The 23,542-nt window shown below is 46.6% G+C and overlaps 1 protein-coding gene across 1 annotated transcript; it reads right to left on the bottom strand.

Annotated features, from left to right (window-relative positions):
* Positions 1-633: 633 nt before the first annotated feature.
* Positions 634-19,178, bottom strand: LOC141918278 (procollagen galactosyltransferase 2-like). Its single transcript, XM_074812559.1, is given in 13 exon segments — positions 634-1,070; positions 1,527-1,689; positions 1,692-1,732; positions 2,250-2,377; positions 3,761-3,893; positions 4,711-4,817; positions 6,729-6,805; positions 7,279-7,398; positions 12,068-12,140; positions 12,143-12,274; positions 16,648-16,782; positions 17,528-17,645; positions 19,150-19,178. Coding segments are annotated over 13 exon segments (1,518 nt in total). The 5' UTR covers positions 19,164-19,178; the 3' UTR covers positions 634-793.
* Positions 19,179-23,542: the final 4,364 nt, after the last annotated feature.

Raw genomic sequence — 23,542 nt, 5'->3', positions numbered from 1 at the left:
GAATAAACTGAGGCAGGGGGTGAAGCAGGACATGACACAAACTAACTCCGCCTGTGTTCCCTTCAGGCAGTGCAGGGACAAATACAACCAGCAACCTCCACTTTCTCTGCTAGCTTCCAAGATTTTAGACATGCCAAGACATCAGTTCTGGACTGGGAGGCCTGTTCAGATGGGATCTAGCAAGTTTTGAAATTTGCAGAGGGGAACCCAGCAGTAGTTTTCCATGGAAGTGTGAGGAGGGAGAAGATACTACAGAGGAGCACGGCTCCAGTGCACTGAACATTTTTGGAAACCATCTTGATTCTGACAGGGATCCCTTTGGAAAATGAAACCGAATAACCCACATGCTTGCCTGCAGTTTGTATCAGTGAACAGGGTCATAAAAGCCTACAAACCTACAAGGAATGACAGTTACACAGCATCCCAGTCACAGCTATCCAGAAAGGTATTAACACTTGTACACCTCTATATATTAATCTTTACAAATACAGTGTTCTACACGAGGAACTGTAGAAAGACGTCATTCAAGGTTGTTTTTTTACAAAAGCTTGAGAGGGCTTTTGTTCAGATCTCTGCCTTTTTTCTGCCAAAACAGAACACTTGGTCTTTTTCCTCCCTCATCTCCCAGCCAGTCCTAAGCGACTTGGTTAGTTGTCAGGTCCAACCACTGTGCTTTGCATTCGAAGCAGTGGGAAGGAGACCACATGAAGAGCTGCTCTACAACTTTCAAGGGTGAAAAGCTGAAGTGTGAGGCAGGTTCAGCTGTCAACAGAGTCCCAGGGGAAGCGGGCAGTCATAGCTCATCCCTGGAGGACGGTGCATTGAGAGATGACTGGGAAGGCAGGGCATCCTTGTTCTGGGCATCGCTGTGGATCTTGCCCTGCTGCCGGGATTTCCAGGAGTGTGTTCTGTCCCAGTCCGTTGACACGGTCTCGTTGTCCCAGATTGTAGAGGTCTCTGTGTCACTGAGGTAGCCAGGCTGCCCTGTGTAGTGGGTGGGGTAAACAAGCAGGAGTTCTGCTGAAAAGGCTTTCAAGTCTCTTGACTCATAGTACTCCATGTACTTCGCTCTAAAGAGGAGAGAAAAATCATCAGTAACAGAGTGAATGTTCTTCAGTGCCACTGCTTGTAACTGTGAGATACAAGCCAATCCACTGAGCAAACAGGTCACAGGGAGCGGAGATAGTTGCTGGGGTGGAGTCTGACTCCCCGCAGCCAGAACCACGTGGCTTATGACCACACGCAACTTATACAGCCAAAGTCTCCGTTACCAGAGACAGCCAAATGTCTCAGAACCAGGCCACAGGCCCTGCACCGGGCAGGAACAATAACCACTCTGCAGCAGGTCTGTCTCCTCCTTTGACTCAACTCAGGAGCTCTGCTGGAGACAACCAAAAAGCACAAGGAGTAGCCCTGTCCCCCACCAGCCAGGCCACAGAAGTGAGACACACCAACATGACTGGGCTTAAGATCATTCAGCAAGACCCAGCTCACATCAACCCGAGCAGCGAAGGCATCCTACTTACACAGGGTGCTTGTTGTACATGACTGGCAGAAATTCATCTACAGGCAGCATCTTGCTGAAGGGCTCAGCTCCGATGAGTTTCTGAGCCCCTTGGAAAGAGATTGCGTACCCCAGGGTCCAGTAAGAGTAATCAGCTTCCACCAGGTTCATCACATTGGGAACTGCTTCTCAGGCTCCTGCACCTGCATCCTTTTCCGGCCAATGTAGCTTAAAGGGCGAAAAGAACAAGGAAATTGGAACCAAAGTGAATCTGCAGCAATTAGGACCACAAGACTGTTTATGTTAACCAAGGAAGAGCAAAGGGTCATTCCAAGAAGTAATCCCTCACCAGGCTCACGGATTTCTTATCCTGCACCACTCCCAGACATCCAAGTCTTAACCCAGTGGGTGGTACAGCTGTGAAAGAGTTTGTAAGGGAGCTAAGATGACACAGTCCAAGCCTCAGGACTGAGCTGAGTCAGTTCCTCTGTCACAGCAGCATCTCCAGACACTGCTGAGATCAACCAGCTCTGCCCACACAGGGCAGTAATGGCACCCAGCAGGCATTTCAGCATCAGTCTGCCCCAGAAGGCAGAGCTGTCCTGATGGGAAGAGCCACTGAGAAGTCTCTGCCACCATCCCCTGCACCCCAGCATTCACCCACATCTCTGTCATGACACAGCAGATGCTGCTGACCTCCCTGCGTGCCCAGGGGCTCCCAGGTGGCCAAGGGCCTGTTACTTACATAAGCTCCCAGTCTAGCTGGGCTTGTTCAACATCATCCATCAGCTTCATGAGCTTCCTTTTAAACTGGTGTTCAAAGCGCACATCATCCTCAATAACAAGCGTCTTCTCCAGTTCTCTGTTCACCACCTGAAACAAGAGAGTTTGGAAGTGATTACAGTGGCACACGTGGGCCACTCCCTGCACCCTGAAATTATTGGGGTCACCCTGACCTGGCACTGTCTTCTAGACCATGGAGGTAGGGAGGCTGGAGAACCACTCCCAGGTTCACAGCTCAGCTGGGAGAGACATCACAGTTTTAGATGCTTATTCTGAGACACTTTAAAGATGGATAGTATGAGGATATACCAGTATACCAGGATATTAAGACAAGGTGCCAAACAAAAATGCATCATTTCAAACCGCAAAGATGGTGGAAGGAACATATATTTACTTTAGTCTCCTAGAAAGTGTTATTACCCTCATCTGAGGGTAAAGGCAGGGACAGTAGAGAAGAGCCAGTGAGAACAGGCCTGGGAATACCCTGTGGCTGAGCATCTGCAGCCTAGAAAAACCCGCCATCTAGAACCCATGAGCTACCATCCAGCATGGCCACAGCAACCACCTCCTCAGGGAATATGCAGCAGCTTCTGCTGCCAAAGCTGCTGTTCAAAAAACCCTTTGTTGCAAGGAAGTGTTCCCAAAGCCTGGGAAGGAGGACAACCTAGGGTATCCAAAGTCTGGTCCTGAGGGCCTAGAGAACACACAGGCAAAGGCATCCTGCATGTAGGTTCCCATGTCGTCATCTGAGTGTTGGTGATTTAGAAGTCTCAAGGCCAAAAGCACAGCTGGGCTTCTCAGCAGTGAGCGCCTCCATCTGGCTCTGGGCTCTCTGGATCAGTGCCAGGAGGTGCTGCAGCTAACACCTCTGCGGGCAGGGGCTGCCTCTACTTGGGTAACCACTGCCACTGCCCAGCCTTCATCTTGTACCAAGGCCTCTCCCTGCCCTCACCACACCTTACTTGAAATAATCCCTCCTGTTCATGTTGGGCTGTGTAACTCCAGCATCTCTGACCAGCACAGCCCAGATCCTCTCAAGTGTCACTCCCCAGGTGACCAGGCAGAGATGGAAGCTACAGCTTTTACCACCCAAACAAGATGTCTTAGCTCAGGTAACAGAGGACGGGAACTTGCTTCAGTCCAGATGCAGAACAAGAGAAAAAAAAGAGAAATTTTTTTTTTTAACACCATCTGTTCTTCAAAACCTGCATGCCTTTCTCCTAAGCAAACTTGTTCCGACCAGGATGCTTTGCAAAAAGTGTCATGAAAATATTCTGATAAAAATCACTTAGAGATGTTGGCAAGTAGAAAGCAGAGACGAGAAAGCTGAACACAGCTTTCAAGAAAACCCCTGTGCATGATCCCCTACAAACCAAAGAAAACAGTTCCATCCTACGCTTCCAGAAAGCTACGTTGTATTGGATGCTCTGCCCTAGGACTGGCTGTGCCCCAAGGCACCCACAAACTCCTCACCTCCTTCCAGATGTAATAGTGACTAAGGAAGCAGCCGATCTCTCCCCTGGTTAGTGGCCTGGAGAAGTACGGGTCCCAGTAACCCAGGAGCATATCGATGCTGAGAGCTTTGAGCTGACTCGTGTTCAGTGCTCTGAGAAAGAGAGAATATTTATCACCATTAAAAAAAAAAAAAAGTAAATTCAAGTCACAGGTGCAACATGGGAAATGCTGCTGATGTTCAGAGAAGATGTATCTCGAGAAATTCTGCACTTGTCTCACTCAAAAACCAGAGAAAAATTAACTTCTTGATTTACATTTTTAAATCAAGCTGACAAATTATATCCTCAACTCTGTCAATGACTTCTTGTGGGACCATCAACTTGTCAGGTGCTTGGTTTAAATTATTTTTCTAAGATGTCTTGATGTGTACCCAAGTCTCAAAGACCACTAGATGGCATGTGGGTTCCTATCTCCCCGAGGCCTTCTTGCAACTCCCGGACCAAAAATTTCTGCCTTGATTTCTCATTATAAAAAGGTCTTAACACACCTTAGAGTAAGCTTGGAAAGGGCTGTGTCAGGGTTAACACTGTAGCACAACAGCTTTGTTGCACCAGGATGAAAAATCTTCCCAGAAAATAACTGCTTTCAAATACTTTCACTGCTGACTCCTTTTAACTGTGTGCAAGTGTTATAGTTCACAGAAATTGGTATGATTTTAACCTGATTTTCATCTTAGTCTGAACCACGCTGCCCTTGCTCTCTCATGGAGACTGACTAATTGAAAAAGAATAAAGAAACAGAGCAAAACTGCCCCAAACAGGCTGTTAGGTAAATAAAAGTGGTACTTGCTTCTCCCCTCAGCCCACCCTTCCCCACAGAAGGGAGGTCAGGGAATCCAAGCAGATGGTCTTAAGCAGAAACGCACAACCCCATCTTTGCAAACATCAGCAACCCTAGCCAAAACTCGCTTTCCATCCACAGCCTCCACTACCTTGACTTCAATCTCCTGCTCATAGAGAGTCCGCAGCATCCTATCCTGCCTGTCTTTCCGACGCTTCAGATTGATCATGAAAATCTGGATAGAAGAGAAAGACATCAGCCTCCCGACTTGGGAGTGAAGAAGAAAAGGGAGTCCACTCTTCTCCAGCAGCCCCATTGGAAAAGCAGATCTTATGAAAATAGTGGATGTGTTTTCATTCCAGGTTGCTTAGAACTTGTCAAAAAATTGGGGTTGGTTTTGACTTGAAAGCTTAGAGGCTTGTTCTCTGTCCAACAACTACTTTTTATGGATGTTCACAGGGGAAACTTGCTCTTTGAGGATGAATAAAGGTGAGAGAAGACTAGTTACAGCCAAGTCTATAATTTCCCAAGATATAGGATGTTTGGATTTATATTAAACACGGAGTAACATGGTCATCTCCACCTCCAGTCCCAGAGGAACACTGACCCGCATGCTTCCCCACCATGCTGCCATTGCCTGTATTTAGGATTATCAGTGGGGCCACCATCCAAGTACAGGGACATGGTAAAGAGAGAATTTTCGTAATTCAGGCACTGAAAATCCACTGCTACCCCTGCCAGAGCAGAAAGCCTAGCAGGGAGCCAAGACCAGGAACAGAGATGTCTGGGCAGGGCTCCGTCCAAGCCTCGAGGAGACAGACTCTCTGGTGGAGGGCAGAGGGCTGAAGCCCCCATTTGCAGGTAAACTGCAGAGGGTCAGGCATATTTTTCAGTCCCAGGCAGACAAGTACAAGTGCAGCCTTGTAGCCTGTGGAGCAAAACCTCATCCCAGTACGAAGCAGATAAAATTCTAGGTCAGTACAAATGCAAAAATAATAAATTGGATAAATAAAGTGCAGCCACAAAGGACAACATGGAAAAAACCTACTCCAGCTGTGTCCTAAACACAGACACTCAAACCCACATAGCCAAACCAGGTTCAGGCTTTACGAGTCATATAAACAGATGTAGCAGAATACACCAAGAGATCAAAGGCTCCCCTGATCACCAGGACCCCGTCGCTCATGGTGCCACCCTGGCAGCTGCATGCACAGGGGTTGCTGGCTCTGTGAATAACACGGACACTGGTTAATTAAAGCACAGCAGATCCCTCTCCAGCCTTCTCCCCTCAATGCTTGCTCTCTCCACAACGTGTGGCAGAGATGGGAAAGGAATTTCTGCAGGATCCTGGGGCACTAGCAGTGTCAGCAACCATCTTTCTAGTTCACTTAAGGCCGTAGCAGAAAAATGTGGTGACCAAGCAGGGCAGGGGGAGAGCTGCCACAATAAGGACACTGCACACATGATTTTCACCACCCCTGGACATACCTAGCTTGGGCTAGATCCCATCTGTGAGCTGGCTCCCCCAGCTGCTCTACGCTCTCCAGTGCGTCTCTCAGGTGAGAGAAATTGTTCCCTTCTGTCACTGGAAAGCAGGAGAGGTTTCCCAAAAGACCATTTTTTGTTGCAGACTGTCAAGCTGCTCTGCAGAGTCAGATGTAGAGGAAACAGCACAAGAACTGGGGAGTTAAATAACCTGTTTTTCAGCCTCACTTCTGTCATCTCCTCCTGGCTGGATTATAACATCCCTACCATCAAGGCAGGAAGCCCAAAGATTCGCTGGGCACTGCCCTTGCACACAAACCTGCACTTCTGAACAGGACTCTTGTAGCAGCTACTAAGTGCCCACAGACCTGACTGGCCTCATTTCTCCACAGCAAATGCCAGAGGGAAAGAAAGCTCCTTGAGCCCTTTCCCTTCTGCTTCCCTGAGCCCGGCAGAAGCCCTCCCCACAAAAGGATGGCTATTTTCTCCTTGCAAAAAGTTTAAGTCCAAAAGATGAGTGATTGGGAAAGAGCTAACTACATGAAAAGGTAATATATTCCAAGGGAAACGGCTGGAAGCTCAGCTACAGGGAGAACCCAGGTCCTCGAAGTGATAAATAGGAAGACAAGACAAGACAAGGGCAGCAAAATAGGTTCCTTACTTCATCAAAACCCATCTTGTCAGGATTCTTCGGAGGAACAGAGACATACTGAGAGGGTTCAATGGGAGGATGATCGACTGAATGAGAGGAAAGATCCCCAGCATCACCCTCATGTACAAGCTGCACTGATATATCTGCATGTGTTTTCATCATGGGGTCTAAAAAGCCCCAGAGAGCTGGGTTATGAAGTCAGTGCAGGAGTGGGTGTAGCAGAAAGCGTCCATGTTGCAAAGCAGAAGCCAGCAGCCATGTGCCAGACAAACCTCATGACAAAGACGAGGTTCTGCAGCATCCTTTCCACATTAAAGATGCATTTTGGCATTTAATATGGGGAGATCAAGGGGTTTTGTGAATGGGGTTGACCTGACTGTGAAGTCATTACAGCCCTGAGTAGAAAAGCGGTGGAAAATGGAAAACTGCGAGTCAAAACAGTAGGAGAGCAGTCAGATCAGGATGCAGATTCCCAAGGGGAAGACAGCTTGGCTGCTGGCAGGAGAGCTCCACAAACATGGACTTGGGGGGTCCCTCATGGCAGGGCACAGCAACTTACTCATAGCCTCAATTAGTGTGTGCACAAAGTTCTCGGTTTCTTCTTGTAGCGTCTGGTGCGATTTCAGGGGCATGGAAAGGAAACCATAGTATTCACGGTTGCAGATGAACATCTGTATTCCTGGGGATCACAGAAAGACAGAAATTACAGTCAGGTCTTCTACCAGCGGATTTTGCTGCTCTTTTGCTGCAGAGCCACAACCAAACTTATGCCAGGACCTCAGTCCCAAGAAGTTCTGCTTCATAAGCTCCCTAACAGTGGGTATTTTTAACTGCAATCAGTTTTCTCCTAGGAGAGATGGGGGACAGCCCTCTTAGATCAGAGAAAAAGGTTCTTTTTCTGGCCTTTGCCTTCACGCTATGAAAACAGCAGAGGGCAGGACTGGCCTTTAGGAAAAACAGTGTCTGATACACACAGCAGGACTACTGCGAGTAACTGGGGAGTACTGCAGAAACCCTCATCCCCAAACCCCCTCCCTGCACTGCTCAGACCTGGCACCTCACCTGACAATCCCTTCACAGACCCAGAGCCAACAGCAGGACCAGGTTTTCACCCTCTGAGTAAGCCAGCCTCAAGCAATGCAACAGCTGGCACAGGAGCCAAAAGGGCTTCCAAAGGAAAAGCAGCAGCGATCCTGGGACATGGGGCCTCTCTCCCCACACAGACTCAGGGCTCAGCAACAGCCTCCAAAACAGGGAGGAGGGGGAAATGGGGCTCAAAGGTGGGAGAAACACACAGTTTTCAAAGCTTGGGGTGAAGGCAGCCTTAGAGAGGGTAAAACTCAAACCCAGCGTGGCTAGGGGTGATGGAAGCTTTTGTCTGAGCTTTGTGAGGCTTCTCTGTCAGACCACAATAAATATGGAATGACTCCAGGGTGGAGGGGCCAAGTCTAATCCCTGGCTTCAACAGCACATGGTTGGTCAAATGTGGGCCCGAGCAGTTCAGCTCCCCTGGGATCACATGGGATGAAGCTGCAAGGCCCAAGGCATCAGCATAGCTGCGGGGTCTGTTACTAGCCTAGCAAGGGATTCAGTCCGGGTTTTGTAGTCAAGCATCTTCCTGCTTCTGTTTGCTTTAGCTAGAAAATAAAGCCAATATATTTTCACCTGTGCTGGCAAAGCGCTTTGAGGAATATATATGTTAACCATCTTGGAAGCGCCAAGTCTTCCACCAGACATGGTCCTTTCCTCTCCAGGATTAGTTTTTATAGTGCCCTGAAGATTAGGAAAATCCTAGAGAGACACCAGCAAGGAGAAAAGATGCTTTCAAAAAGAGGCAATAAGGTAACATCCTTCTAACTCAAAAGCTTTTGCAATTGCTTCTGCAGTTCTGCAACTGCTTGTTCAAAGAGCTGAATCTGAAGGTGCAAAACAAAGAGAAGAAAGATGCAAAGCCTCTCCCGGGACCAGATGCCTTTGCAAGGGAGAGACCCACCCACTGCTGAGATTGTTCACCAGGAATGTCCCAGCAGATCAGCAAAGCGCTGCTCCCTCTGCACTGACCAAAGGTTTGCTCACTCACTGTCAGCTATAATGGCAGCAGCAGCACTGGCCCTGGTGGCACATCAGGCACCATACTCAAAAGCTACATCCAGAGAAGCCAAGGGAAAGTATTTCCATTGTTTTTCATTGAGCTCTGGTAAGGCCCTTTATTAATTAACCAGTCTGAAAGCTGCTAGAACCCGTACAACTGGCCAAGCATATTTAAAATAAAAATAAAAATGAAAACCTGCCTTTTAATTTTTTTTTTTATTATTATTTTTTTTTTTTAAATGAAACAAGCACAACCACCCCTCCTCCCTCTAGGAAATAAACACTACCTGGTGTGTTGATGCTTTCATGTATTAGTCCCCCTAATCCTTGGTATTTTTAGCAGAGCAGAATTGTCTGCATTAATGACCTCGGTGTTTCTACCATTTTAAGTTCTGCAAGTAAGTTGCTGGCTACGCTGCTTGCCAACACACATTCAGCTGTCAGCTGCAATTTAGGTAAATGGCAGAACAAAAAATACTACCTGCTGACATTAATGGATTTGGCACTGATCTAATCAACTAATCTTATCTGGCTCACTGATCTCCGTTCTTATCTTCCACTGGCTTAAACACAGTTAATCTGCGTAGATTCATGCCAGTATTTCTGCTCCTTCTGGGATAAAAGCTACTTTAGAATAGTAAAGTTACCTCAAGTTGGGGAGGGGGACTTGCTCTCCAGTGCTGTTTTTATAATAAAATGAACAATTGCTGCAAGGGACAGAAAAGCTACAGATATTTGTATTATTACTAGCCTTTGTAAGGCAGTCACCAGGATACACAGCCATGCCCTAAACCGACAGCCATATCTAGGCAACTTAAATTTCCCTCCCAACCCTGTGACCAGACCTTCCTGCTGGCTGGCTCTAGGTCTTCAGAGCCTCAGGCTGAAAGGAAGTTCAGAGGATCTGGCTGGCTAGATGCTACCTTGTGAGTGCAGGGGGCTCTACAGAGTCCACCTTTGTCAATAAAACACCCGCACTAACTTTTGTTCTGAGTCAGTACTCCCACCACAGGCCACGTCCTCTCAGCAGAATTGGGATGGTCTCTTTGGGGAATCACAAAACAGTTGCTTTGAGCAGTAGATTCACTGCTGAAAATCAATGGTTTGATCTGAGGTGTTAAGTACAGTACTTGGCCTCGACAAAAGCCAACATCATTTATGACTTCAACGAAGTAAGTGAAATTACTCCAAAGAGATGATTACCTCAAAGTCCATACATTTTTCACATTTCTGAACTTGGATGTCATCCTTTTACCCTGGGTGACAAAACTGAGCCCAGGACACAAGCCAACAGTCTGAGCAGGTAAATGGGCCAGACTGCTGATGCAAAGCCTTTCATGTCAGTCCTGGAAAAAGCTAAAGTGTTCTAGGATGGAAGGAAAAAATGATGGGTTTGAATCCCTGAAATATTCCTTAAGCATTTGGAGCTAATGCAATGCAGTTACCACGCTCATTGGATGCCGCATTTCTGGAAGAGCTGTCAGAGGGAACAAGTAGGGCAGGTAGATTTGAAGGAGCCCACTTTTCTACCCAGACTTAAACTTCAATTATCCTCTGGAGCCAACATACCGATGTCCTAACCCTGAAAGTCAGGGCCCCAAAGGTGCCCTGCAAGTGCACATCTCACCTCTGCCTCCCAAGGGCTCTAATTTCAGCTCTTGTTGCCTCTCCTCTATCACTCCTTTCTCTCATTTGATGCCCCTCATCCTGTCGTAGCTGAGTTTTAAAAAGCCTTGCTTAGTCTGCCAAGACACCACCATCTTTTTCAGTGCTGTCAAGAACTTCAAACCAGAAGCATCACTAAGAGGAAAGCTACCAACAGCTGGTGGCTGCTGTGCTGGTCTGGAAAGGGTGGGAAAGGCAGCCTTCTCAGCCCATTTCTTCTGCAGAAGTGACGGCCAACAACAACAAGAAGCTATACTTCTTCACTTTCTCTCTGCTTGTCTGTCCCCCAAGAACAGCCCTTTCTTCCCACTTAACTTTGTTTCTTTTACAAACAGAAGACAGGTAACACCAACAGTACATCACTCTGAGGACCCACAAACAACTACTATTTCACCTCAGTAAGCCACCAAACCAGTCGTGAAACTCTCAACAGAAGTGCATTGCATTGGTGCTGCTGAGGTTTCAACAGTCCCTCTTTCCTTATAAAACCCCAAACTTTCCCCTTTTCAACACAGCAGGGCAAAGAACAATACAGATGGCCATTACCACCGGGTCTGCCAGCCAGGACCTTTTGCTGGAGATGGAATACCCAGCAGATCCACTCTCCAAGAATAAATGTGACTAAACATCCTCACCGCAAGTACAAGCAGCAGTAGCAGCAGTATCATGCACTTCAGAGACAGTGATTTCCTCGAGACACCTGGAGCTCTCTGCAAACACCAACAGCCATTCCAGACAGAGGAAGAGGACACTGAGGTTGTGACCTGGCCTGAAAGGACCCCCTGTACTTCAGGTCTAACTGAAATCCTCCCACTGTCCGTTAGAAACTGATTCCAGTATCAGCTGGGGTGGTACGCATTTTCTCTTTGCTGTGCCCCAAGGATCTCGAGGCAGCTCAGTGCTTGACTGGTTCTCCCAAAGTACTGGTGATACAATGTCAAGTATGCAGAGATTTTACTGCTCACACACCAGCTCTAACCTGATCTTGCCTGCAAGAGATTTCCTCTCAGCACAGCCCACAGGCTCCACATCATTCCCCTGAAAATTGCACTGATTTGGCTTTCAAATAAAAGACAGAACAAATTCCCCCTACCTCTCAGACAATTCTTGCTGAGCTGCCATGAAGCCTCATCAGCACTGTGAGTAAGCAACTTGGTTTCTGCTTTCCACAAGGGCTGCTACATTTAAAAAGAGTTTCTTGCCCTCACCCCCTTCATCATGGATCTCCTGGAAGTGGTGACTTTAGATACCTTACCTACAGACTTCCAAATACCTTCCACTCTCACTGCATTCACCTGCGTTCACTACTGTCTTGCTGTGACACAAATCAAGGGTGGATGCCACATATTTTGTCTCTGAAACACTGCACCCATCCCAAGAATGGCTCCCATGTCCTTTGCAGCTAGCTGTGACTCAAAACTGCATTGCCAGTCCCTTGCTGCTGGTTATCCCTGACCAGATCCGAAATAAGAAAGGGAACAGGGTCTTAACTTACCACTGAAGCCAACACAGGACTTTTGGCCTGTGAACTCGAAGTAGAGGTCTGCACGTCTCTACTAGTGAATCCTGCCCAGCAAAGGCTCCAGACCTACCTGCTTGGCAACTGGAGAAGGCAAAGACCATGATATCATCAAAGCTCCAGGTGTAGTCCTGGTGGGGGGGGGTTAGAACATCAGCTTGGTGGAGGCCTCTTTCCTCAAGTCAATAAGGAATGTGGAATGAATCATTGGGACAGCAAAATAGCCTGTCCTCTTCCATTCCCAAATCAGGGGATAATCCAAGGTCCTTTTGCAATAGCCCTGCAATCACAACGAAGGGGCTGCTTGTTACAAGAGATTTCTGTTTCATAGATGCTCCTTAGCAAGAGCTCTCACACTTAGCCCTCCCCAGCAGGGATGGATCAGTTCTCAATTCTCAGATTTTTACGTATCTCCCATTTGGAAAGGGCTCAGGCAAGTATTTAGAAACAATCTCCATCCCAAAAGTTAAAGCTTGACTTTCTCTTTCTGTTTTAGCAGCTATTGAAAATCCAAGCCTTTCCATTGCAAAATTCCTTTCAATAGAGCTTCAAGCCTTGGACTATTTTCTCTGGCTCTTCAAACACCTTTTTTTCACATAGACTCTCAGGTTTGATCCTAGAAGATGCTGAGCATCCGTGACATCCTCCATGTTCTACACGCACAAAGGACATTCAGTGTTTCACAGAACAGGACCTGCAAATTATTTCTGACCGTGACTTTAAAAAAAATCATTTGCTTCACTGCAGCGAAGGCAACATCTCAGTCTCCATCAGTTGTGCAAGAATTCCTGCTTCCTCCATCCCAGGGCAGGCAGGTTTAATACTCCTGAGCACTTCAGTCAGCTCATTTCTCTGCCACCAGGGGCTTTTCTAGCCTTCCAGCACTGGGGGTGCAACACCCACGCTGTGCGGCTCATGGCTGGTTTTGCAGGTGTAATATGTCTAAAGCTATTGGAAATAAATACACTGAATCCCTCCAGAACGAAAATCCTAATGCACCAATTAGACGTCCAGCCACAGCTAACGGTTGAATCCAGAGCAGATTCTGGTCTTTACAGAAATGATGAGTCACTAAAATAAGTTAAAGTTACTTTTACGTTATATTTTCCATGAGCATCCTAGCAACAACTGAGCAAATCACTGCAGAACCACTTTACCCTGGTTTTGTGTAGAAGCATGGTGTGGTACGTTTATGTATCTTTATGTATTTTATGTATAAAAAATGTCTGTTTATGTACCTGTTGATCCTCCCCTCTGCACTTCGGGCCTCACAGCATGGTCAGAAGGTATCTCAAAAACAGTCAGTCTGATTTTCATGAAAAGGAACAAGTAGGTAGAGACCTTACTAGCATTCCCACTGAAGAAAGGGTTAAGACATCCAACCTTTAATATACATCGAGAATGCCCGCAGGTGGAAGATGCTGGAAGCTAGTCTTTCCTCCTCCAGTCACTCACTGTGGGGTTTGGGGGTTTTTCACTGCTCGTAAATCCCATGTAGTCAAGAAAGACTGCAACTTGTCAGCACTGTTGCTATGCTCTCCTAAGGTTATAGCTTCATGACTACTAAATGTCAAGCTGTCTGGAGTTGGGTTTAGCTCGCTGTTGCTCGGCACCGGAGGCCGTGTTCAGGGTGTGCTCCAGCTGTTACTCCCTCCCCAAGACCCCAGGGAGAGCAAGGCTTAGAGCATGAAGCTGTGGGACTGCAAGAAAAAACCAGCAGCAACTAAGAAAAAAAACTAAAGTGGGAACTTTCCTTTTCATTTGAGCAGCTTTCTTCACCAAATTCTGCAAGATGCATTTGCTGCTAGGTTTTTTTCCCCTCTCCTTTCCTCAGCTAATGCTGGTAATGATGGAAATTTACTACCGCAGAGGTAATACCAGGGGCCAGGGCTGAGGCTGGTGCACACAGGCTGAGATCCACTTCAGGCTGTGGAGCAACGCTGATTTACATCCGTGGAAAACCTGGCTGTCTCAGGGCTTAACCTTAAAAACTTAAAGGACAATACCTTCGCTGTGAAGTTTATGTCTCCATTTTAAAACAAAAACAAGTAAACATCCCCCCCCTTTTCTTATCTATATATTTACTTCCCAAGAATCTGGAAAGTTCAGGATCTTTTCCTGCTATTTTTATTCAATTAGTTAGTCTGAACTGTGGAACTCCTGGCCATAAGATCACGTTGGTGCCAAAAAAAAAAAGAAAAGAAAAAAAAAAAGATATTCAGATAGTGATTTCTGTAAAAGAAAAATAAATCACTCAGAGCTTTAAAGACAAAGACCTTCCTCAAGAAATCCTAGAGAAGGAGATTGCCAGAGGACAGAAAAATATTTTGGGAAAGTATCATTCATTCGCTAGTTTGTCATGTTCTTATTCTATTCCCTAGGCATCTGCTACAAACCACTGCTATCAGATGGACCTTTGGTCCAACCCAGTACAGTTGTTATGTTTTCACTCTGCCTGTAGCCCCTCCTTGTGTCCTTGATATCACTGGGAAGGAATAATGATGTTTTACACCAGAAGAAGAGGGAAACAGAGTTTGCTCGTTGTGTCACTCCAGCAATGACGACAATAATTAGTATCTGCTTAGTTCTCTGGAATAAAGCAAGAAGGTAGGGATGGGCAGGACTGTGAAGCCTCTCTAAAGTACTCATATTCACATGCCCCAGGGAAGCTCAAAGATGTATGTGCAGCTCAGGCTTAAACATGTTTGTCTATGCAGCAGAGCAAGCTTGTCTTTACAAAGAAGAAAAGGCAGGACTCAGGGATGGAAGGAAAATGGAAATCCTGAAGCTTTCCAGGGCAAATGTGGGCAAAAAGGGAAAATTTTCAAGAGAACAAAAAAAACCTCTTGCTATTCTTAGCAGCTTAGGATTCTGCCTCCCCAAAGGATGACAAGACACACGCCAGCAGCAGACTGGAGAACAGGTCAAAAAGCTGACCTCAGTAATGAGGCTTACCTGGGAGGAAAAAAAGCATTAACTACAGTCCCCGTTTCAGCTTGAATGTCTTGGAAAGCCCATCTAGAGCTTAGTCAAGAACATTTCAAAGGAGAAGAGTGAAAAAAAGCAAAAAATTACTGTGACAGTAGACCTGCCCCTCTCTACATTTGATTCTCTTACCGAAATCCTTTCACGGACAAGGTGACTGTACTGGGTTTGGCTGGGATGCAGTTAAGTTTCTTCACAGCAGCCCATACGGGGCTGTGTTTTAGGCTGGTGACCAAACCAGTGTTGATAACACGCCGATGTTTTAGCTGCTGAACAGTGCGTGTGCAGCAGCAAGGGCACCTCTGCTTCTCACTCTGCCCTCCCACAGCGAGCAGGCTGGGAGTGGGCAAGAGGCTGGGAGAGGACACAGCCAGGACAGCTGACCCAAACTGACCAAGGTGATTTTCCACAGCATATAACATCATGCTCAGCAACAGCACTGGGGGAGTTTTTCCAAAACAGCCAGTGCTCGGAGAATGGCTGGGCATCTGTCTCCTGATGGTGAGTGACTGTTTTGCATCACTTGTTTGTTTGGGGTTTTTTCTCCCCCTTCAGCTATTAAACTGTCTTTATCTCAATCCATGAGAGTTGCTTTTGGGTTTGAGTTTGGGGTTTTGTTCTGCTTTTTCCCTTTGAATTTGCTCCCCCATCCTGCTGGGCGGGAGCAAGCAAGCGACTGGGTGGGGGCTTACCTACCAGCCAGGGTCAACACACCACAGTGATGTGCATCAACGTGTAAAGTAATAGCTCAACCTTGTTCTGGCTCTAAAAATGCTGCTACTTCTACTACACAACACTTTTGTATCTGATACTTTATGCAGTATGTGTGGTTTGAGAAAGTAACATGAAGTTAATTTCTAGGCTCAGCACTTCTGTCCTTTACACCCAGTACCCTTTACATACACACTTCAGCACACATGCACACGCACTCCCTACAAGGCAAAGGGTGTTGTCCCACTACAGAAATCTTGTTCATGTGTCAGAAAAATAAACAATGGAGAGCTGTAGAAAGAAAAGCAAATTCCTCTCAGATTAGCATCACTATACAGGCAAGCTACTCTCAAATTATGTATCAAGAGTTTTAAGGCCATTACACAAACAGATGGAACCTCCTCACATAAATTCTGGTGAGTATATCAGTATTTTTTATGTAGTTAGTGGGATTGTGTCACTTCCCAGGACTTTTGGCTAAGCAAGCTCAGCTTCCTCCAGATTCAGCTTTTTCAAGTGACCAATCTCAGATATGGAAGCAAGTTTCAGCTATGTGCCTGCACACCCGATGCGGAGCATGTACTGCTTAGCTCATACCTACAGCTCGGTCAGAAAACAAAGCCTGAAAAACATTTATAGTCTGCAGTGTCCTCTCTACCCTTATTCCCAGACTCCCTACAAACACACGGACCTTTCCCAAAGACACCCACCCAAGATTGCCACTGAGAGGTGCAAGCTGAGATGACTGCATGACAACCACTATATTCTCTACACACTAACATCACCTCTGCATGCCTCAGAGATACGGCGGCTTCTTTTCAGAAGGAGGACACTATAAAAGCAGATGGGAAAGCCCACAGAACAGAGACAATGCCCACTGCTTCACAGACCCAAGGCGGGAGGCATCTGAAAACACAGCTTGCACAATCAGCCAGCACCATTCACCCGGTCACTTGCCTGGGGGGTGATGCCACACCAGAAGTTAGAGTAGAGAGAGCGAGACTCCAGCATTGGTGCCACCAATGTCTTGTTTTCGGCTATCATCAGGTTCAGCGTTTGTGGGTTGGTCAGTAAATGATCTGCATCAATAAACTAGAGAAGGAAGAGGGGAAAAGAGAAAGAAATTTGTTATCAGCTGGAACAATATGCTTTCCCTGACGCTTTCTTGGGAACAAGGCAGCCAGAGGAATGAGGTATGTGGTTTTCACGGAGATGGTGGCTTTGATACCCTAGGACACTTGGTTGTTATGGGTGAACACCACAGGGACTGCCCCTGAACCAAAGCCACGGGTTGGGAAAAGATGCGGAGCTTCTCTCTGGCTCCACAAAATGTTACTCCAGCACAGGGGCAAGGGAGCTGCGAGGGAAAATAACATTGCTGAAAATTCAGGGCAGGTTTATTCTTTGAAGAGGATCAAGGACAACTCTGAAAAACTAACCTCACAGACTTGCCTTGTTCAGAGGCTGGGACCACCACCATTACCTGCTGCTGTGGTGACCAAAGGCATGCAGATTTCCACAACTGTTCTGCAGAACTACTTCCCTTACATTTCATCAACAACAGGTGGGGTTTCAATCTGAGGGACCCTCGCAGGTACCTACCCACCACTGGGACTATATTCAGTCCTGACTCCTGTGGAGAAAGCCTTACCGGGGACTTACCTCCCTGGCTGCAAAGCCTCTTGTTCATCAGACTAAGAAATGATACACAGCATCTCACTGCAGAGAGCTTTTGTCTTTAGATGGAGAAGAAACTTTCTGGCAGCCCCAAGTATCAGAGTGACTACCTGAAAAGCTTTTGCCTGAGGACAGTGAATAAATCAAACCTTGTATTTACCAGGATGTAGTCTGACCACTTCTCTCGTGCAGCACGCAGGGCAGCCTGGCGGAGTTTCATCACATGAGTGAATCGGGAGCTTGGCCAATGTTTTGGCCCAATTTCTTCTGGGTAAGACCTAGCAATGAAAAAAAAGTGACTGCAACCCATCTCTGGGCTCTATCGCACTAGTCAAAAAAAGAAAAAAAAAAAAAAAAGAGAGTAGAGTTCCCTTGCTGCCTTCTTTCCAAAAGAAAAACAGTGTTAGAGTCACCTCAGGCAACCCAAGAGAGGTTTTGAGGGAGAACGATTCCAAGTTTCGTGCTGACATGTGTACACAGGGCACTGGAGAACAAGCAGCGCTGCAGCATTTCCTGCTGACCCAGCAGCCGCAAGCAAAACAGCACTATCAAAACCAGGAGTTTCTTCTGCAGCGGCAGGCCCTTATCTGACGTAAGCAGAGGTTACCCCACTAAAATGAACTGGAGCAGATTTACCTCATCTGACCCTCTGATAGAAAGTCATCTGTCCTCTGCTAGGCTTTAAGTTTAAGACTGTACATGCAGCTTCCTTAAGCCCAGTAGAATCAACAAAGCTGAGGATGTGAAGATGAAGGCAATTTGGATTCCCTCGGGGTATGGACATTATTAGTAACTGTTAACACATCCCCGTAACAGTTCTTAAATCTACAAACACCCAACGCCCAACCCCATGAGCCCAGTCATGTGAGCAAAATTATGTCCATGTCTGTTTTCAGGATTGGGTCCAAAAGCAAGTGCTTGGTAACAATGATGGAAGGAAACACAGGGACAGATCCCTATGTGGAATAAAAATTCAGGACTTTGAAACAGTGCCAGCATAAGCCAGTGAAGGAGCTAAGGATTTCAAAAACCCTTTACAGCAGTTAAAATATGCTAAATTTGACAGGATTAAGAAACCTGAATTCCAATGAAAGGATTAAAAAAGTCAATAAAACAAGCATTCCCTGTGGGTTTCTACCACAAATGCCCCACCACTGCACAGAGGACCTTGAACTTCAAAGCAAGCCTAAAGAAAGGGGAAACTGATGTACTTTTCCCTGACGGAAGAAAAAGAAAACAGAACAGAACAAGGAACAGCTGATCTTAAAAAAAAGCAATAAAACCCCAACACACCTAACATCGTATTTCAAATCAATGATCTTGCAAGTCATGCAAAAGCATAATATACTGAATTAAATCTAGTTCTCTGGCTCAGAACTTACCGAATATTTGATGTCTCGGACAGAACTTTCATAGACACTCTGGGAATGGGATATGATTTCTGTGCTTCCTTGCAAATAAAGAATGACAGTTTTTATTCCCTGTAGCTTTTGATGTGATTTGTTTACCAGGCAAAGAGAGCAGCTGCAGATGCTAAATACTGAATGGAAAATACTTTCTTTTCCCAAGTTCTGTGTGAGTTGCTTCACTGAAGTCAGAGATCTTTTTATGGACTCCATAAGAACACAATTTTAATGGGATAGTCGTGTCCCCCGTTCAAAAAATACCTTCATATTTTAATGCTTAGACATTGAGTACATCTCCTGGTTTGAAAACAGAAAACCTAGAACATTTGACACATATGGAAAACAGCTTCGGCTAGCCCCTGACTGCAGTACTCACTGGGGGTCTTCCATCGGCCTCTACTCCACATCATGGTAGAGGTTCTGCACGTTCTTCAGCCACTCTCTAAGGATTGCTGTGGTGTTATCAACATTGTGGTCAGTGGCTGCCCTGGGAAAATGAGAGCACAAAGAGCCCGGTTAACACAAAAATTCGGTCCTTTGCCTTTTCCCAGCTGGTAAACGAGTCAAACAGAGGCAGAACCTATTTCTTATAAGTGCAACGAGCTCCCAGCAGAACTCAGAGCAGCTCCACAGATGTGTAAGCCCTTGCTAAGGCACACAGCAGAGTTCCACCTCCCCACAAAGACAGAGCACCCCCTTAACACAGGCATGTTCGCACACCATTCCCCTCTCACACACCTCCCACCTCAGAGGAATTACAGGACTGAACTCTCTGTTCAGTTCACCCACTGGAAAAGGCAAGACAGGCCACTTCAAGGTGAACGGCCTAAGGTAAGCTAACCGTGAAGGTCCTGTTTCTTGAATAACCAGGATTTGGCTCTGCTTGCTGGCTTGTCCTGCAAGCCCACCATTCAAGCTGCAGAGCCCGGCTGCCTCACCCTATGGCCTGGGAATCACTCGTGCGGGGATCAGGGGCTCTTGCTAAGACACAGAGAGGAGCCCCCCGATAACAACAGAGGGAAGGACCACCTCACTGCACTACAGCATGGATAATTATAGCCAGGGCCTAGAAAGACACTTGCCTCCAATTTGCACCCTGCAATTAGCACAGCCCCGCACAACTGCCCTGTGTACGGAGGTGGTGGGGGAAGACAGGGATGCTTGGCATACACCAGCATCAGTATCAGACCTCCTTCCCCTCACCCGGCTACAGCCAGTGAGCGGTGAGGCTGAAGCTCTGGGAGAGGCAGCCTGCTTTCTTACTGTTCCCTGACACAGAAGTTACAAGCTTGTGAAACAGAGGGGAACTTTGTGCAGATGCTGTGTTCTGTAAAAACACTTGGTCTCAAACAGTGAGGTGGGAGAAACCCTCCTGCTCCCTCTATGGCCTCTGCCATCCTCCCTGAAAGCAGCATCTGAAGAATGTTTATTTCCTTGGGGTTGAGTAGCATAGCTGCACAAACTGGAACAGGATGCACAGATCCACGTCTCTGACAGCAATGATGTGGAAATGCTCCCAAAAGAGCCACAGGCTCATCTCCACCTGGGATCTTCAAGCCTTCGAGTTACAGGACATGTGAGCCAAGTCGCATCCCAGCTGCTCCCTTCTAGCATCCCTCCCTGGGACCAGGACTTTGCACATCCAACACCTGGCTGCTCACGTGGTCATGGCAGATCCCACTGCAAAGCCCCTTGAGATGAAGGGCTGTGCTTGTTTTTCCTGGCCAGAAGGCAGGAAAGCACAGCTCTGTGGTAGGACATGGCTTGTGCGGCCACAGTTCGGTAAGCTGCACTGAGAATTTACAATCCCTTTACATTCCTCTGGGAGTATAAACACTCTGAAAGGTCCCACGGAGCAAAGATGTTGTGAAACAGGAGTGCACTTAACACACCTCTAAGGGGAGGATGCTGGAAGGCCACACTAAGCCCCCATCAGCTGCTCTAAACTGCCTTTTGACCTCCAGCTCCAGAGGCCCAGAGGCCCGACAGCATCCTCCACCCTACTTGAAGCCAGAAATACCTGTAGTTAGGGGAGGGCACACAGAAGGGAGAAAGGAGGCACATCCGAAACCCCAGAGCTACTCCAAGCTATTTCAGGAAAATACCTCTACCCCAAGTCATCCTATGATCCTCCAGATGAGAATCAGGGCATGAACCCTTTCTAGTTCATGCAACCGGAAGATATCATTCCCATGCAGTTTAGCCTGTTTTAAATTAAAATAGAATCAAGAATTCAGATTTTATTTATAATCAGAAGAACACAATCACTTAAGGACAGGAAGCTTATTAGTTGAATATTTATTCCTGTCTATTAAAACAATAAATAATGAAAGTTCAGCAAGTGGATAGAGGCTGGTTTCTTTGTTGTTAATTGCTCTCCTATGATAGGGCAAGGCTGGGTTTAGTCATACTTCAGGGTTTGCTTTTGACCAAGACCCTGGGTCAGACTGCACGGTAGATCTAGTTTTCAGGGGTGTTTAACTGGACTAAAACAGCCACAGTGCTGACTTGGTAGAACAGACTAAGTCAAATTTGCTCCATGTACTTTATGGATTGCAGCTCCTCCACTCAAGCCCCTGTTTTAGCACACTTCCTTGGGCCTCCCACAGTCACTGCGCATTTCACCAGTCTTGTTCTGCTTTCCTCCCACACTCCAGTTCCACAGTCAGTGAACAACAGCTCCAAAATTCCTAAAATACCAGAGAACTGTGAAAATGGCTTTATGGTCATCACCGGAGTTGCAGTGGCACCAAGCAGCTCCTGCTGTGTGGTGGGACCATACTGCGATTAGGTGTCACACAAACCAAGCGAAGATGATAGTGGCCATCCTGAAGAACATCAGAGTCCATCTTACACCATACTCTTTGTCAGGTCCAAGCTAGTCTTAATGATCCTGCAAACCCTTAAAGCAAGCACACAACTCCCAGAGAATCAGGTTCATGGGCCCATTTCCCTCAGCAAGCCTCATCCCAGTCCTTCTAACCTCACATAAGATCAGTAGGGACATGTGGAGGGGTTTGCTACGGTCTAGGGTGGGAAAGGGGAAGCTTCAGCAGTGTGCACGTCAAATTAGTCTTGGTGTTATGCTGGCTGCTCCCTTGTCTCAGCCAGGAGATTTTTCTCCATTCAGCTTTGCATGCACACAAGCCCAAAATGTATTAGTGGGGGAGATGTTTGCAGGGATGTGCAATGGAAACCCAAAGTTCACAAATGAAACACAATTTCCTTGACAAAAAAAAAAAAGTAAAAACATAGTCATTCAATCTCAGTGAAATTTATTAACATGATGAAAGGCTGTTTCCTCAACTGCTCAGAGTTGCTTCCTGAAGCCCAGAACTTTGACTAGCAGAAGAAACCTTAAAGTTGAAAGACAGTGGTTGACAGAGTTACTGTAGCTCTGCCCTCAAAAGCTAGCTGCCCTCAATAGCTAGCCCTTCTTTGCTTTCCCAGGCTAGACAAGGGGGCTGAAGGATGCTCCTCCTGTTATGTCTTTGTCTCCAGTTCCTGTATGGTCAGACCACACAAGTTCTACTACATGGACACACCACCATCCTGAGAGAAGGGCACAGCACACCAAAGACTGCTACTACCTGATCTTGCCCTCTGCTGAGGGCTGCCTAGGGAAAGAGCTTCCCAACAGTCAATCCCATCTCCCACACCTGGGGTTCTCCACCCTGCTCCTGGTAGGGCAGCAGGCCCTTGACAAAATTCACCCCGGAAGACCCGAACAGCTAACACCCTCCAGATAGAAACGAGACACGTGAATGTGAACCTGAAGCAATCTCTTGATCTTCTACTGCTAGAAGAAAAAAATGGCATTTTACTGCCCAGGCTGTAATGGTGTTATGCAGAAGGTAAATTCACATCCAAGTAGACCTTTATGAAGACACTGATGAGACAAAGCTCTGGCACAAAGGATGGACTGCTGTCTCCAGGACTATCCATCCTGCAGCATTTCCAAGCCCATAAGTTGTCAAAGGCAATAAAGTTTGTCACGCCCTGGATGAAACATGCCCTATGACTAGCAATTTGGCAAACCTTTGTTTTTCCAGCTTTGAGCCTCAAAAAATAACCCAGCCAAAAAAAACCCCCAAACAACACAAGCCATTCCCAAAAGCAATTATCACTATTCATTTAAAAACTATTAAAATTTAAGATCAAACAAAATCAGCACTTACTCTTATTGTAATACCTGAACCAGTCCACCTATCCCCCCTGAAAATAACAGCAGCTATGGAGTTTGCAATACCACTGTATGGAAAAACAGGCACATACTTTTTTTTTCTTCCCTCTTTTTTTTTTTTTTTTTTTTTTTAATGACAACCCCTGCACAAGAAAAACAGGCAAATAAAAATGTGAGTAGGACTTCCCACCAGCAGCAAGAGCTCCTGAAGCCATAAGAGGCATGTCAGGATATTCCCCGTTATAAGTACTTCTTCTGTAAGAAACAGTTTGTAGGACTTCAAGAAGCTGAGTACACAGTTAAAATTCAGTGCTCTAACTCAGCTGGATGGATCCGCTGGACCCTGTTCATTCTTAATCCATTTTCAAGATGCTAAGGCCATCTCTGCTGCAGATACCACCACCACCAGTGGGCTGTTGCCCATGGTGCATATCTTCCCAGTTCTGGAAAAAATGACTGTCCTTTCCCTGGGTGACGACAGTTAGGAAGGGTTGAGAAACATGGAAAGAACAGCCAAAGCTCGTGCCATGTCTGGTACAGTGAGACAAGGCCATGAGATGAGACTGTTCCTGTGATAAACTGACGG

The sequence above is a fragment of the Strix aluco genome, chromosome Z, assembly GCF_031877795.1.
Source record: "Strix aluco isolate bStrAlu1 chromosome Z, bStrAlu1.hap1, whole genome shotgun sequence".
Lineage (NCBI taxonomy): Eukaryota > Metazoa > Chordata > Aves > Strigiformes > Strigidae > Strix > Strix aluco.
The sequence above is the reverse complement of the archived record's forward strand: the minus strand, read 5'-3'. Positions and strand labels throughout refer to the sequence as shown.